Here is a 15,970-nt window from a genome sequence, read left to right on the forward strand (position 1 = left end):
CCCAGATGGATATCAAGAGCCAGAGTCCCACTGGGAAGGGAGGGACCAGACGCCAACAGGGAGACGAGGAGCAGGTGACACCTGTGTGGTTGGGACACTGTCCCGCCGGCCCGCCCACTCCCCAACTTGCCCCGAGACCCTCTCCTCCTCTCTCAGCCGGGACTGGGCCCAGGGCAGCCGCATTGCCTACTTGTGAATCATCCACGTGAATCACTGTGCACAGATGAGCCGTACCCGGCATCAACCACACGTGACTGTCGACTCACGCAGGTGAGTCGCCCCGAGTGCCCACCGCACCGGAGTCAGCCGAGCACAACTTTCCTGTCGCTTCCCCTGCGCGCCGCGGTCCCTACGCCCGGCCCTCTGGGTCCCCGGTTCGCCGCACGTCCGATCTCGGTCCCTCCCTTGGAATGGGGCGGATCGGGGGGCCAAAGCGGACTCCGGGCCCACGGCGTCGGGAGGTCCCCTGTGGCATCCGTTCCGCTCCGGGCCCGCCCGGGGCAGTCAGGGCGGCGGCATCTGGGTCACCCCGCCTGCCGGGAGAGCGATCCGCCTGGGAGGCCCGCGGCCGGCAGCGGCCCCGCGCGGCCAGAGCCGGTACTGCAGCGGCCCCGCCTCCGCGGCCCTTCCCCCGCAGCGGCCAGACACCGGCCGGTGCTGTGCCAGACGAAGGACGGGAAAGCGCTGGCAGCAGCCGCGGGGCCCCTTGTGGTCCCTCCCGGTGGGCGCCAGAGCCGCTGCGCACGTGCGTGCAACTACCTACCGCCCCTGGGAGCCTGGACTTCCGTAGACACACAGCTCTTATGAGTAGCAGAGCAGCTCTCCGGGAAGAGCCCGGATAGCTCAGTCGGTAGAGCATCAGACTTTTAATCTGAGGGTCCAGGGTTCAAGTCCCTGTTCGGGCGTCTCGCTTTTTTTTTTTCTTTTTCTTTTCCTTCCCCCCTACGAACCTACAGCGCTTTTTGAATACGACTCATCTCTGTATTCCTTTAAAAGAAAACCAAGGAAAAAAAAGGGTAACGAAAATGCTGTGACATGACTTTAAAAATGAAATGATAGTAACCCCGTCGGGATTTTACTTTTCAGAAAGTGGAACGAACGATAGACAGACAGTGGAGGGAAAGCAGACATGTTTTATGTGAATTTAAGTTTTCCGGTCAGCCACATTGGAAAGTAAAAAGAACCAGGCGAAATTAATTTTAACAACACATTTTATTTAACCCAATGAAATCTTATCATTTTAACACGTACTCGATATTTTAAAATTGTTAATGAAATTTTAACAATGTTCTTTTCAGTACGTACTATGTCTTGTAACTACGGTGTGTATTTTTTCCTTCACAGCACGTCTCCATTCACAGGTCAGGTGCTCCAAGGCGGGGGTCCACCGCCTCTAGCAGGTATTTGTGTTTCCGTTTTCTGTGAATGGCAGACACGCAAAATGAGAAAATCAGTAATATGTACCCTCTCAAAGAAGACCCATCACGAGTGGGTTCCATGGTGTAATGGTTAGCACTCTGGACTCTGAATCCAGCGATCCGAGTTCAAATCTCGGTGGAACCTTAGGTTTTGTACCACCGGACTGCTGTTATATTTATGAGCTTGGGGCAGGGGCGTCATTCGTCACCTGAGAGGGTCTGAAAAGCCAGCGAGGATGCTGTCCTTTGTTTTTAAAAACAGACCAGGTAGTTGGAGCCTCCAGCACACCATCAGAACATACAGCCGTCGCTTAAATGTATAGCAAGTTGCGCTAGTCTTGGGAGCCACTGGTATTTGAGGACACGTTTGGGCACAGATCAGCTATGAGGAACTTGAGGTTGCTTCCGCAGGTCCCATCAGGTCTTGGCTGACACAACCCGAGGCTGTCTGGAACACCAGAGTGGAAGGCGGTGGTGGCTTGGCTGCAAGGAGTCCTCGTAAAAACAAGGGGGGCGTCCCACCGGGGCGGCGGGGGGCGGTCAGGACTTCTACATGGGGGTACACAGGCCACCAGAAAAACTCCATCTTGGCAGCGGTGGGATTCGAACCCACGCCTCCGAAGAGACTGGAGCCTAAATCCAGCGCCTTAGACCGCTCGGCCACGCTACCTGCGTGGAAGACGGTCCTCCCTGTAGTCCTCCTAAGAGACTAGAAGGAGACCCCGGGCTCGGGATGGTTGCACTAGATCGGCCGGCCGGCCGGCCCTCTTGGGAGATCGCGGACCGAGAAGCAGTGGACGGCGAAACGGCCCGGCCGGAGGAAACAAGAGACACACCGATGTTTTACAACGACACAAGTTTATTTTCCTGGATGGGGCCGCATCTGGGAGTGGGGAGCGCCTGGGCCGGGAGCATCCCCCAAGCGGGCAGCCGCAGCTCTGTGCTCGCTCACATTCGGTTGCTCTCTGTCCCCGTTTCTTCCACCCGTGCGCGTCCGCACTCCCACCTGGCTCACGTGCTTTTGTCCCGCTACTTCTCCCAGGCAGGCCTGCGAGGTCGCAACCGGGCGCTCCTGGCATGCCCCGCCCAAAGCCCTCACACCCCTCTCCCTCCCCGCCCCCCCCACCCCCCCACCCCCATGCTAGTACCCGTAAGCCGTCAGACGCCGCCGCCCGCCAGGTGGCTCTGTGGCGCAATGGATAGCGCATTGGACTTCTAGTGACGAAAGAGCGATTCAAAGGTTGTGGGTTCGAATCCCACCAGAGTCGATTTTATTTCAGGTTTTTTTTTTTTTTTTTCCCCCCCCTCCCCTCTCTCTCCGACTTTTTCTTAAAGGCTCCCATCCCCTTCTCCCCCTACCCTATTTCAGTGTTTTCCACCTGGTTTCAAGCTCCAACCTCAGTCTCCGCTCTGCTCTCTTCTTTACTTACCTGTCTGCCCCGGGGCTTGGGCCATGGAGAGCAAGACTGGGGGGAGGGGCGGGAAACAGAAGGAAAGGGAGACAGAAGTGGGCGTGGACGCCGAGATAAAGGCAGGCCCCTGGCTCGGGGACACACGGGGATTGAATAACCACTTTATTCCATGCACTAAGGACTCGGGAAGGGGCTGGGTCTGGGCCGGGGGCAGAGAGGGTACAATCCTAGTCGCAAAGGGGGCAGGGAAAAGGGACAGAAACCGGGGAAATATATATTTATATAGATACTCTAATATAGACCACATCTCACCCGCGCGCTGCGCCCGCGCGCCCCGCCGCCCTCCCCAACACCTGCTCGCCCCGACGCCCGGGTCCCTCTGCTGCCCTCGGGCTGGAGTCTCTACCTCACCCCCAGCCCCCACCCCCACCCCCCGCAAAGCTCAGGGCCAAGGTCTCCAGAAGGCGGGCGGCGGGGGCGGCGGGGCCTTGGGCGCCCCGTCTTGTCTGTGCGGCGGCGGCGGCGGCGGCGGCAGCAGTCCGGTGAGGGGCGCCGGCGCGCCGGGATCCCCGGCGCGGGGGGAGCAGGGGGACGGGGACCAGGCGCAGCGCGGGCTAAGGGGGCCCTGGTGCACTGGGGGGCGCTGGTGCAGCGCGGGGCCGGGCACCGGGGCGGCGGGGTCCAGCGGTGGGCGCGGCGCCTGGGGCCTCGGATCTACCGGCTCCAGTCGGGGCGGCTTGGGGCGCAGGTAGACGTGCAGCGCGGAGAAGAGCTGGGCGCGGGCGGCCGGGCTGGCGTCGTGCGCGAAGGCCGCCAGACGGAGCAGGCACTCGCGGAAGCCGGACAGGTAGCAGCTGGCGAGCGCCTCGGCGTCCTGGGCTGGGGACCGGGGAACCCCTGGAGCCGCGGCCGGCGGGAGGACGGGCGGGCAGGGCAGGGACCCAGCCAGGGCGAGGGAAGGGGCGGGGCGCAGAGATAACCGAAGCCCGACAGACGCACAGAGACAGAGACCCAGAAGGACGGACAGAGGGAGAAAATGAGGGAGACACAGAGACAGACACGCGCGGGTGTTATTAACCTCGCCTCGGAGCAGAGCCTACCACTCCCCAAGCCCACCGTCCATCGCAGGGTCCGCCCCAGCTACCCCGGCCCCGGGCCTCCGTGAATCCCCCCTCCCGCCCTCCGCTGCCCCACCCCCCCGCGCTGTACCCGGGGGCTCCACCCGGCTTCGCTCCCTCAAGTAGCCCACGGCGAACTCCAGTATCTCTGCTTTCTCCAGCTTCGGGTTGCGGAGGTTCTACAGACGGGAGGGGGAGGGCGCAAAGACAGAAAGGGGTGGGGAGAGAGGGGGAAGTGGCAGGGGGAAGAAGGGAGGGGGGGAATGCGGGAGCTGGGGGTGCCCCCGATCGCGTTTGCGCGCTGCTCACGGAGCGCGCGACCGACCGAATGCGGAGTGGAGATGACGAGGAACGGCCCTGGGAAACCTCGAGCCTGGAGCGTCCAACCCGAGGGGGTGAAGCCCACCCAGAGTTGAGGAGCGGATTGTAAACAGCAAACCCCAGGGACTGAAATTAACCACCCTGCAGGCTGTTGGAGCGGGTGCGGGAAAAGAGGAGGGAGCATTTACAGACCCCAGAGGTGGAAGACTGACCCACCCTGGGAGTGAAATTTACAGAGCCGGGTGTGAAACTTACAGACCCCAGGGGTGGCCATGAAGAGCACGTTCTGAGAGCGAGAGGGGGTCTTGGGATGGGACTCCAAAGGCGGGGCTCGGGTCGGGATGCCTTGGGGCCAGGGTCGCCAGTGCAGCACGTGTCCCCACCCCAGTAGGAAGCCCTGGGACGCGAAGACCGGATGCCTGGGGGTCTGGGGACGGCGGAAGGACTGACCTGGTCCCGGGTCTGCTCCAACAGCAGGAGCCTCAGTTCTTCCAGGCTGCGGTTGATGCGGTCCCGGCGCCGCTTCTCCACAAGCGGCTTCAGCATCTGCGACCGGCAGGAAAGGGAGAGCTGGCCGACCGGACCGAGACTCAGCGCGGCCGCGCCGGCGTTTGGGTCCCGCCGCCGGGTCGGTCCCGCGCCCGCCCCTTCCCCAAGACCCCAGCGAGTGCCTAGGGCCAGGCCCATCGGGTCCCTCTCCGCTCCCCCTCCCAAAGCCCCTAGGGTCAATTTCTGTAGCTCGCCTCCTCTCTCTCCCGGGTCTTCTGCATTCTCCTCTCTGTCTTGTCCACCCTCCTCCCCTGTCTGTGTCTCTCCTCCTCCTCTTTCCTCTCTACGTCTCCGTCTCCTGCAGTGTCTCTGTCTCAGTGGAGAACTTTGGTGGGGGGCGGGGGGGGCCTCTTTGCACCCAGACACGTGGACACGTGGCCGCAAGGTGCCGGCCTCTGAGTCGGCGGTCCTGAATGTAAAAAGGGAGATACTCGGGGCGACCGCGCCTCTTCTCCCGCTAGCCCGTCTGTGCAGTCATCTTTCTCCACTGGTTCTAAAATCTTCCTCCCGAGGTCAGGCCTCTGGGGCCAATGCCTTCCCGGCCTTCTCTATAAGGCTGCACTGGGTCAGCTCTGGCTCGCGCCGCACGCGCGGAGCAAGTGCCTATCCTCCCCGCTTTTTGTTTCCACCCACCTCCCTTAGCTTGAGCCCCCCTTATCTATTCCACTCGAATTCCGGCCCCCTCCCACACCTTGCAAGCCGCAAGGTGCCAAATGCCATTACCCAAACCCAACACCAGTACTGCCGCCCACGCAGCCCCTGCTCTGACCCCATCCCCATCCTCATCTTCGCCGCTTCCTTCCCAGCTCCTGGTTCCTTGGGTCCCCCGCACGCACACCTCTCCCCTTTCCAACCCTGCGTCTCCAGCCTCTTCCCTCACCCAGCGTCTCAGGGACGCGGTCCCCTGGCCGGACCAGGGACCTCTGCTCCCTCCCCTCACCTCTCACCTTGGGGCCGTCCCTATTCTCCGCTCGATCCCGAGTGACCATCGCTCCTCCGGACCCTGGTGTGGACCGAGGCCAAGCCGGCCTTGCACCTTATATCCCGCAGCTCCTGAATTGGGTGGGGTGGGGGTTGGAGCCGGGCCCGCCCCCTTCGGCCCCCGGATCCCCCTCCGCTAGGCCAGGAGCACAAGGCTCCCGGAAAGGGGAGGAGCGCAAGGGGGGCGGGGAAGAAATGAAACTGACCTAGGAGTGTGGGAAATGAGGGGCCAAGGCAGCATTGGCTGATTTGAGGACCCTAAGGCTGTGTAATGAGGCGGGACTCCGCTGAAGGGAGAGGTTATTAGGGGGAGAGGGAGTTGAAGAGCTCTGGGGACAGGACTCTGGAATGAAGTTCAGAGTTCCCCTCCTCCACCACCAAACGAGGCTTTCTTGGGAGCTCACTGTTCCCCCACCGACCCTGAAATACAAGTTGGCACCCCTCAACCCTCCAGACTAGATCTTATACACCTTCACCCCAAATTCGCCTCCCGCTGGGTGGCTCTGTCCAATTCAACTGGGGCTCTGCCTGGAGGCAAAAGAGACGCGCAGTTCGATCTAAGCGAATCTTAATCCCATTCCCCCCCCCCCCCACATTGCGCGCAACGGTCTAGGCTTAGGGGATCCATACTGAGATACGTACTAGAGACCCAGCGGATCCAGTGGAAAAGAGGATGTGTTACCAAGCAGCAATTACAAAGGCAGAGAGAAGTAGGAGCTGGGGAAAGGGTCATACAGGCGGATGGCTGGACTGGGGAGGAAGGGGACCCTCGAAGAAAAAAAGGAAGCAAGGCTTGGAGTAGGAGGTGGAGAGACCTATCCACTTAGAAGTATTTGACTCAAAACTAATTATAGGAGATCCAGGCCTGTGTCTGCCAGGACACGGGACACAAGGAGTGCTCGTGCCGCTTGCTCCCCTGGGGACCCCCGTGAGGACAGGGGACCAGGGAGCCGACAGGTTTTGTTTTGTTTTGTTTTTTTTAGGGACCAGAAAGAGATACAAAAAGGGATCAATACCCACCTCAAACCAAGAACATGACCCTCTGCAGAATGATGCGTGAACAGTCGGAGGCTTCAGGATAAAGTGTCTGAGAAGAAAGAAATCAGAGATTTAACGGGACAACCAGACGGCCCCGGACAAGGACACGGAAAGACAAGACTGCAGACCGGTTGGAAGATAAGCTGCGCAGTCAGAGGCGGATGAGGCCTTCCGAGCCGTCCCAGGGCCTCTCCACACGTTGTGTTGTTGGGTTTCTCCCCCCCCCCCACCAACCCCCTGCTTTCTTTCTTTCTCCCCACCCCCCTCCCCGCCCCGCAGCCTGCCCTGCCAAAGCCCGAGCCCGGAGAGACACAGACCTTGGGGAGAGTGCTCCCATTTGGGGTCAGGGCCGCCAGCACATCCCACCTCCCCCCTACCTGGGCCAAATGGGAGCGCAGATGTGTGGCTCCCGGCAGCCCCCGTCGCCCCCCTCCTTGGGAACCTGCGCTCGGGCGGAGTTTTTCTCACCTGCACGCGAGGCTCGGGGCCCCGGGCTGTTCGCACCCGGGTGTGGGGCCGCCCCCCGGCCATATGGGGCCACTTTATGGCCCGGCGGCCGGATCCGGGCGGGAGGAAGGATGGCCTGGCGCTCCACCCACGTCAGCTATTCGGGCCGCTCCTTCGCTGAGCCCCTGGCCCACACCTTCTCCCGGACCGCCGTGGCCTCAACCTCTTACAAGTTCAGGTAGGGCCACCAAGGGCTGGTTGTCGCTTGCATTGGTGGTTCAGTGGTAGAATTCTCGCCTGCCACGCGGGAGGCCCGGGTTCGATTCCCGGCCAATGCACAAGTTGACTTTTTTTTTTTTCCCCCTCCCGTCGGCCCCAAATGGGGAAGAAATCTGCCTGAGAAGTTTGTCTATTTAACTCATCTTTTTCACCATAAGGTAGAGCTTGACGCTCTGGATGGAGATCCGGAGGCCGAAAGTCCTCCCACTGCCGTCCTCCCAGCCCGCGAGTCCTGCGGCCTTCCACACCCCTCCCTCCGCCCCCGGCACCGCATCTCCGCAGGCGTCACCCTGAGAAAGGACACGCCGCTCGGATCCCTGCCCCGGGGGTCCTCCCACCCTCCGCGGGGGAGGGGCGAGGCCTTCCCGCCCTACGCGCCCTAAGTCCCGGGCCCTTCCGGCCATTTCTCTTCCTCGCCCTCTCCATTTTCTGTCCTCCCTGAACTGGCTTGCTTTTTCTAAGTCCGTGGGTCCTGGTCTTCCTGTTATCGCGGTCCTTCTGCGCCCCCGCGGCCGCCCCGGCGTCTCTATCTCGCATCTCTCGCGTTCCTGCCAGCTGTCTTAGCGACGGCCGTGCGCCCTCTCTCGGTCTCCAGCTGTCTCCGTGCGTCTCTAGCTCCGGGTCTCTCCGGCGCGCCCGGGTCTCTCATCTCTCTCGTCTCTCCGGGTCTCTGTCGCCTCCCGGCACTCTGCGCTCCCACGCTCCTGCCAGCCCCTGGGAAGCTCGCTCACACCTCCGTCCCTCCCCGCCCCAACCCCGCCACCTCCCGCCCCGCCCCTTCCCGGCCGCTTTGATCCCGCACGCGTCGGGCCGGCGGGCGGCCGGGTGTCCCCCGCCAGCTGCCGGCGGCCACTTGTGAGCGGAGGGGAGGCGGGAGAGGGCGGGGGCGACCCTGGGCCCCGGCCTGCCGCGCTGCTGCCCGCTGGCCTCCCTCCGCGCCGCTACCCGGGCTCCCGCGGGCCCCGGTCCCTGGTTCGCGGAGTCTGGGTCTCTGTCTGGAGCTCGCCCTGCGTCTGTGTCTCCGCCTCTGGTTTCTGCCTCCTGTCTCTCTCAACCTGTTTCGGCTGCGGGTCTCGTGTCTCTGGGTTGTGTCAGTGACCAGGGATGCTCTCTTCTCTACTCAGGCGCGATAGCGACTCCCAGAAGGAAACTGTGCGACAATCTGGGCATCTGTACATCTGTGTGCACAGCCTCTCTGTTACTCATTCAGTCGATATTTATGGAGTGCCTCTGTGTGCCAAGTATGGTTAGGGCTCTCCCGAAGCCCTACATCTTGCGGGGAGGGGAGCTTAGAAAAGAAAACATCAGATGGTCATGGGGGGGAGGGGAGCGGGGGGACAACCGGACATGGCAATGGCTTGAGAGTAAAGTGCTGCTTTCCTCTGGGTGGTCAGAAACCAACTGGAGGAAAAGATGGTATTTAAGGCCAAGGAAGAAACAGGCGAAAGGAAACAGCAGGTGCAAAGGCTCTGAGGCAGGAATGGAATTTGCCGGTGGGCCCTAGAGAAAGAGGGCCAGGGTTCCTGGGCGGGAGGATTTGGAGTACATCAGAGGTAAAAATGGGGAGGCAGGCATGGCGCACCACACAGGGCTTTGCAAGCTCGGAAATGACTTTGGATTTTATTCTTGAGGTCCATGGGAGGCGAGGGAGGGTTTTCATCAGGAAAGCCACGTTCGCCGACTTCTGTTTTAAAATGACCGCTTCGGCTGCCGTGTGAAATTGGGAGCAGGGACGACATTTGGGTTGCAGGAGCGGCCTCCTAGGCCTGACGTGATGTGATGGCGGCTTGCGTGAGGTGGTGGCCGGGGCGAGACACGTGAATGGGCTCCCTCTGGGGTTTGGGCTTCAGTCACTGGGCGGTTGATGGTGCCTTTTATGGAGATGAGAGGCACCAGGGCAGTGGGGCCGTGGGGAAAGTTTGGTCGGTTGAGATCCCCTTAGGCATCCGAGCGGAAATCACAGGTAGGCCAGGGATGTAGAAAGTTGGGGGTCAGAGATGGAAGGTAAATATGGGGGAGTCCCGGGGAGAGAGGCGGCTTTGAGAGGGGCTGGAGCAAGGAGCCCTGGGGCACCCCAACAATTGCAATCCAGGCTGAGGAGGAAGAATTGGCAAAGCGCCTAGGGGGTTGGTAGCGACGAGAAGGGGGCCAGTGTCCCTGGGACAGAATTTGGGAAAGGAGGAGCAGTGGGCGTATGAAGAAGGGAACCCCGGCCCTAGCTAATCTGCCGGGAGGTCAAATAAGGAGAAGAGAGCGAAGTAAGCATCAGCTTAGCATCTTGGATGTCACAGGTGACCTAGAGGGAGGGGGGTTGACTGTACACAATCCCAAGCCCCTGGGTCAGCTCGGGTAGGGGTGGGTTGATGGAAGAATGGTGCTGAAGGCACGCAGACCGCGGCCTTGCATCAAGCAGACCTCTCCATCCAGTTCTGCTGTGAATGGTGAGCAGAACGCGGTGTGGCCCGTAGGGGCACAGGTGCCCCGGGCTGCTCTTGGGAGGTGGAGGGGTGCAGGAGGGCAGGGGCTGGGGGGGCTGGGAGACTCCAGGACCAGGTAGGAAACTCAGCCTCAGGTGGTAGGGGAGACTCCTCACCCACAGGGAGATGGGGGGAAACTAAGGGCGTGCGTCAGTTGGGGTGCAGGAAGGGTGACACGGGTTCTCCTGGTTCCTCTCCTTTCTTCCGAGAAACACGAGTCAGGCTCGCTGCTGGAAGGGAGAGGGCTCAGGCGGTTTGAGGAGAAAGAGGGTGTGACGGGGTCATTTTGGAGAGGCGGCCAAACCTCGGGGGCCAGAATAGTAGGATTTCTAGGCAGGTGGAGAGTCCGTTGGAGAGGTGGGATCAAAAGTCTCAAGTTCAGAGGCCAATTTCACCACGAGGAGAATTAAGTGCATGCTTCAGAAGCCCCCTCGCTTCCCCCCACAGGCTCCTGGAAGGGCCCTAGCGATGCATTCACCGGGCCGTATGCTTCTGGGACACCTGCGAAAGTGAGACGTTTTAACTGTAAATGGTAAAGACCTCTCTGTCTCTTCCCACTCTGCCTGCCTCTGGCACGTTGGAGTGGCTGCGGCCAGTTTGGAGATCCAGGTAGGGGATCAGTCAGCCTGGCTACCCCGGGGGGGTCGGAAGGGTTTCCGGGAAGCTGCCATCATCACCTGTGTCCGTCACGGGGCTTCGTGCCATGAAGGCCCAAAGCCACGAGACACGTGCGATGGGAATGTGTCCAGTGGCTTTCGTCACTCTAAGCACGTGGATGGTAGGCGAGAAGCAAAATTTGAAAAGGAACCAGCAGCTGGTCTGTGGAGGTATGATAGGGATAGGCCAGCAGGTCGGGAACACACATAGAAAGCGGGGTTTCTGGACTTCGTGACCTCTGCCAGCGTTTTCAACTTGTAAGTTGTCGTGATCTCGTTTCGCTCTAAATAATGACTTGTGTACCCACCTTTGTATTCTTTTCCTTAAAAGCCTCTCTCCAAACCGTGGGAATCTTTAGGCTCCCCAAACGAGCCCAGTTGGCATGGGGCTGCCCGATTTTCTGATTTTCTCCGGCCGTTGCTCCTGTGCCGATAAGGATCGTGTGGCGGGGAGGTCACCCTCCAGGCGGATGCCCAGTGTTTCGGGGGTTGGGGGGTGGGGTGGGTACGTGCGCCCCCGTGGGCCTGGGTGCGTGTCCTTGCACCTGGTGTGCGTCTGGGTATCTGGGCCTCCAGCCTCTTCCTGGCCTCCCTCTCAACAGCGGGCCTCATCTGGGCTTGGGGGAGGGGAGCTCGTGTCCCACACGCGCTGGGCCCCTAGGGAGGCGGGCCGGGAACTGAGACAGCGCAGCTGGTGAAGTGTCCGGGCTTCCCCTCCCCCGCTGAGACGTCTCCCCAGGCCAGGGCTCCAAGACTCAGCTCCTCCCTCTTTGTTCTTCAAAGGGGAGGCTGGCTTCCTGGGACCCCCCCTGGGTCCTGGGTAGGGGGAGTTCCTGGAGGGTTGGGTCCTGGTGGGGGGGGGGTTGGGGGGTTGGGGGTTGGGAAGTAGGAGGACCAGGCCCCTGGGCCAAAGGAAGAATCAGGACAGAAGACCCCAAGTAATCCAAAACGAGACAGGCTCATCCTTTTGTTCCCTTACGGGGCCAACCGTTCTTGTAGGGGAACCGGGCCGATGAACATTGTGTAAAACCGTTGTGTCCAACGGTGGTAAGTGCGGTGGAGAAAAGTGAAGCAAGGGGGTAGAGAGTGGAAATTGTACTTTCAGAGAAAGACTCATTGAGAAGGTGAAATTTAAGAGGTGAGAGTAAAAGCTACTGGGACGCCTCTGGGAAGGGCGCTCCAGGCAGAGACCAGCCGGCAGGAAAGCTTTGAGGGAAAACACGCCTAACTGGTCCAAGGAGCAGAGGGCAGCCTCTGGCCGGTGACGGTAGTGCGGGAGTTGAGATCAGAGAGAGAAACGGGGCGGGGGCACTGATCGCTACGACCTTCTAGGCCGTTTCCCGGTTTCCCGGGAAGGACTGGGGTAGGACTCTCCCACTCCTAAAGAGATGAGAAGGCTTTGGAGGGCTTCTTCCTGCCCGCCCCCCTGCTTTTTTGTTTTGTTCTATTTCTAGCATTTTTAATTGCTATATAATGTCAAACCTCCACAAAAGCCCATTGTTTCCGTTTGTCCCATTTGCTTTGTCATTTCTCTCCAAAGACAGCATGGATAGAAAATACTCACTTTCCAGGGTTGCTTCGGTGGCTCTGTCGGTTGAGGGTCCAGCTCCTGGTTTTGGCTCAGGTCATGATCTCATGGTCCCCGAGATCGAGCCCCGAGTGGGGCTCCGTGGCTAGCAACGTGGAGCCTGCTTGGGATCCTTTCTCTCCCTCTCTCTTTCTGCCCCTCCTCCACTCCTGCTGTCCCTCTCTTTAAACAAATAGACTTAAAAAAAAGAAAAGAAAAAGAAAATATTTGCTTTCTGAACCATTTGGAAGTACACTGGAGACATTAGGCCCTCTTGCCCCCAGTTACTGGGTGTGTCTTTCCCAAGAACAAGGACATTCGTAACATAACAGTGATCAGTATCAGGAAATTAAAGTTAATATAATACCATTATTTAATCCCCAGTCCATATTCAAATGTCCTCAAGTGTTCCAGTGATGTCCTTAATAGCTTTTTTTTTGTCCTGATCCAAGATGCAGTCCAGGATCGCATGGTTGCATTTAGTTACTGCGTCTCTGCGGTCTCATTTAATCTAGAAGAATCTATCGTTAAATCTTCACAGTTTTGAAGAGACCAGCGTGATTTTGGAGCTGGTCCTTCCGTTTAGTTTGTCCGATGGCTCTTCACGGTTAGAATCAAGTTGTTCAGATTATGTATTTGGGGCAGGAACATCCCAGAAGCGACGGCGTGTCCTTTTGAATCACGTCAGAAGACACGCGTCAATTTGTCTCAATACCGAGGGGCTGACTTTGATCACTCAGTTGGATGGCATTGGCCACATCTGTCCACTGTAAAGTTATTAACCCCCCCCCACCCCGAATAGTAATTAATATGTACTTTGTGGGAAGACACTTTGAGACTCTTCGCTACATACAGCCCATCAAAGTTCAACCACTACTCCAGTATCCATTGATGACTTCTAACTCCAGCACCGTTTCTAGGTTTATTAGTTGGGCAGTTGACTATAAAATATAAAAAGAGCTATCCCCTTCCTTCCCATTTTATTTCTTTTTCCTGTGATGGACTTTGGAGTCTCACTTGATTCAGTGAATCAGGGTCCACCACAATCATATTTTAACGCTCAGATTGTCCCAGATTTAGCCAATGGGACCTCCTTTAACTGTAACCCTGAGCCGTTGGGTCTCTTTTTAAAATAGATACCCGAGATTCTTTGAGCATTTCTTTCCTTTCCTGTGCAACAGGATGTTCCAAGATCGTCTTATAATTCCCTAACCTGGAACCAGCCTTTTTTCCTAGGAGCCCTGGTTCATTTGAGCGGAACGCGGTATTTAGTAACCAAGATCTGGGCACTTGGTGTGCTTGTTGGTACTTTATCTTTCCTTCTAGGCTCTCTCAGTGGAGCAAGCTAGGAGATACGTGTATATCTATATGTGGTGTATGCGCACACATTTCTTTCTGTATCTACACACATTAAAAGCCATGAATTCATTTTGATATCCCATTGGAAGGCTTCAAAGAGAGGAAGGACAGAATCTGATGTATGTTTTAAAAGGATCACTAAGCCCAATGTGTTCAGAGGAAGAAGAGAAGGAGCAAGGAAATAATTTAGGGGCTGTTGTAACAATCTGGATGCAAGATGTGGGGGCTCGGACCAGGGTGTAGTGGTGATGTTTTGACAAGCAGTCACGTTTTTTAAAACCCGTTTTAATAAGAAATCTTGGCTGATTTGATGTGGAGTGGGTGTGTGACAAAGAGAGAGAATCGGGGGTGATCCTACGGCTTTTACTCCGACCAACTGAAGAAGTGGAATTTTCCATTACTGAACTAGAAAGTGCAGGTGACGTTCATTTTGGGGAGGCCAAGAATTTGTTTGGCCAATTTATTTGTGATTCCCTAGTAGATATCCAAGTGGAAACGGTAAGTGGGTAATAATATATATGCATCTGGAATTCGGGGAAGAGTTCTGGAGCCGGAGATGAACATTCTTGGATGTACTAATGTGTTATTCGTTGATATTTATAAGAGTGAGTACAGATAGAGAAGAGGTTGGAAAAGGGAGCCAGTGGGAACACTCCGACATTCAAGGATCCCGAAGGTGTTGACCCACCAAAGGAGTCTGTGTAGGAGCTGTTCATGATGTAGAAGGAGTATCAGAAGAGTCAGGGTGTCCTAGAAGGCAGTGAAGAGAGCGTTTCTAAGGGGGAGAGTAAGCATCCGTGTGAGCTGGTGCCAAATAGCGATCAATGGGTTTAGCAATGCGACGGTCACTTGGTAAACTTAACAGGAGCATCTTGGAGGAATGGGGTGGGGGGAGGCACTTGATTAGAGGGGGTTCCAGAGAGAATGGGAAGACGGCATGGGGGAGAGTGGGTGTATGGTAACATGCTTTGCGGGAGAGGGGAACAGAGACGTGGAGGGGTAGATGAAGGGCCTCGTGGAGTGGGGTTGAGAGGAGGGAGACAAACAATCTCGGAGGAGACGGGCAGGGGCGTGGGTCAGGGAAGCGGAATACGCCGGCGGTATAGCACTGGGCAGCGTGCTGGGCTCGGTGACGGGGAGGAACTCGGAGACGCGGTTCAGGGACACGGTCGCCAGAGCGTAAGGCCCGCGAGGGGGCGCTCGCGGGCTGGTCGCGGGTGGCTGAATCCCGAAGAATAAAGGCCGGATCCTTCCCGGGGAAGGAGGCGCTAGAAAAACAAAGGCCTTTCTCCTCCGAAGGCAAGGATAGCCACTCCCAAAAGTACACACGCTGTGAGCAGGATTCGAACCTGCGCGGGGAGACCCCATTGGATTTCGAGTCCAACGCCTTAACCACTCGGCCATCACAGCCGCGTGCGGCTTGGGGCCTGCGCCACTATAGCTGCCTATCAACGGGCCCGCCTCCCGCCGGCCCCGCCTCTCCGCCTCGAGACGTCTGTGCGCGTGCGCCTCCCCGCGGCAGTGCGGGCCTCACCTCCTCGCCAGCCGCCGGAGGCCTGCGGAAGGGGCGGTTCTCGCGTTCTCGCTCCCTGCCCCAAGTCTCAGGACGGCCCCAACAAAATGAGGCAGAACCCGAACCCAAGCCCAGGGCGCCGTGCCCTTGAACGCATGGGATGCCCGCGCCACCCTGGTTCCTGAAAGCGAAGTGGGGCCTTCCGATTCACGGTAAAAGTGCGCGGGAGCGGAAGCTCAAGGTGGAAACGGCTTGGTAAGAATAAGAATCTTTGGAAAGGCGCCACAGAAAGACCCTTCGGAAGATTGGAGAGACGCGTTGCCCTCGGAGCAATAATATACCGCTTTCTGCGGACCCAGGCACCGCTGGGATTCGAACCCAGGATCTCCTGTTTACTAGACAGGCGCTTTAACCAGCTAAGCCACGGCGCCGGCGGAAGGCGCCCTGCGCCTGGAGATAGATCAGCTTCTCGCGGGAGTCAGTGAGAACTATCACAGACCAAACGTTGCCGCGGGTCCCCCGTGACCCCCGTTCCAAGATTTCTCCCTCCCCCCCACCGGCTCCTGAGCCGAAGGGTTAACTCCCCGCCCCTCCTTTCTCCCACACCCTGGGGGACCAGTTCGACCATGGATGGGCACGTGACTTCCCGTCCCTTGGCCACCGAGAGCCGGCCGTCTCCATGTGTTGGCCTGCTGGGTGGGCCTTCCTCCCTGTGGGGCACCTGTCCGCGCTGGAACTCGCTCAAACCCTAGGCTCAAGTTGCCCCTCATCTCCCGCCCAGGACAAACCCAGCTGGAAAGGGTGTGGAGGAAGGCAGGAGGTCCCTCACCCTCGC

The 15,970-nt window shown here is 58.6% G+C and overlaps 1 protein-coding gene and 7 non-coding genes across 9 annotated transcripts; 4 read left to right on the forward strand and 4 right to left on the reverse strand.

The window, feature by feature from the left end:
- Window positions 1-832: 832 nt before the first annotated feature.
- Window positions 833-905, forward strand: TRNAK-UUU. The gene has a single exon. It is a non-coding gene; the product is annotated as a tRNA-Lys (tRNA).
- A 586-nt stretch (window positions 906-1,491) lies between these two features.
- Window positions 1,492-1,563, forward strand: TRNAQ-CUG. The gene has a single exon. It is a non-coding gene; the product is annotated as a tRNA-Gln (tRNA).
- A 443-nt stretch (window positions 1,564-2,006) lies between these two features.
- On the reverse strand, window positions 2,007-2,088 carry TRNAL-UAG. Its single transcript has one exon. It is a non-coding gene; the product is annotated as a tRNA-Leu (tRNA).
- Window positions 2,089-2,599: 511 nt separating this feature from the next.
- On the forward strand, window positions 2,600-2,686 carry TRNAR-UCU. The gene is given in 2 exon segments: window positions 2,600-2,636; window positions 2,651-2,686. It is a non-coding gene; the product is annotated as a tRNA-Arg (tRNA).
- Window positions 2,687-3,272: 586 nt separating this feature from the next.
- HES7 (hes family bHLH transcription factor 7) lies at window positions 3,273-5,841 on the reverse strand. Of its 2 annotated transcripts, none has more exons than XM_042967072.1 (4): window positions 5,766-5,841; window positions 4,720-4,815; window positions 4,040-4,127; window positions 3,273-3,727 (listed from the first exon to the last, which is right to left on the reverse strand). In XM_042967072.1, exons 1-4 carry the CDS (start codon window positions 5,805-5,807, stop codon window positions 3,273-3,275), a joined length of 681 nt encoding a protein of 226 aa, XP_042823006.1. In that variant the 5' UTR covers window positions 5,808-5,841. The 2 variants fall into 2 exon arrangements, with proteins under 2 accessions (XP_042823006.1, XP_042823007.1); XM_042967073.1 differs by having other exon boundaries at window positions 3,273-3,742.
- Window positions 5,842-7,551: 1,710 nt separating this feature from the next.
- TRNAG-GCC lies at window positions 7,552-7,622 on the forward strand. Its single transcript has one exon. It is a non-coding gene; the product is annotated as a tRNA-Gly (tRNA).
- A 7,328-nt stretch (window positions 7,623-14,950) lies between these two features.
- TRNAS-CGA lies at window positions 14,951-15,032 on the reverse strand. Its single transcript has one exon. It is a non-coding gene; the product is annotated as a tRNA-Ser (tRNA).
- A 460-nt stretch (window positions 15,033-15,492) lies between these two features.
- On the reverse strand, window positions 15,493-15,566 carry TRNAT-AGU. The gene has a single exon. It is a non-coding gene; the product is annotated as a tRNA-Thr (tRNA).
- Window positions 15,567-15,970: the final 404 nt, after the last annotated feature.

This window comes from Panthera tigris, chromosome E1 (genome assembly GCF_018350195.1).
Source record: "Panthera tigris isolate Pti1 chromosome E1, P.tigris_Pti1_mat1.1, whole genome shotgun sequence".
Taxonomy (NCBI): Eukaryota; Metazoa; Chordata; class Mammalia; order Carnivora; family Felidae; genus Panthera; species Panthera tigris.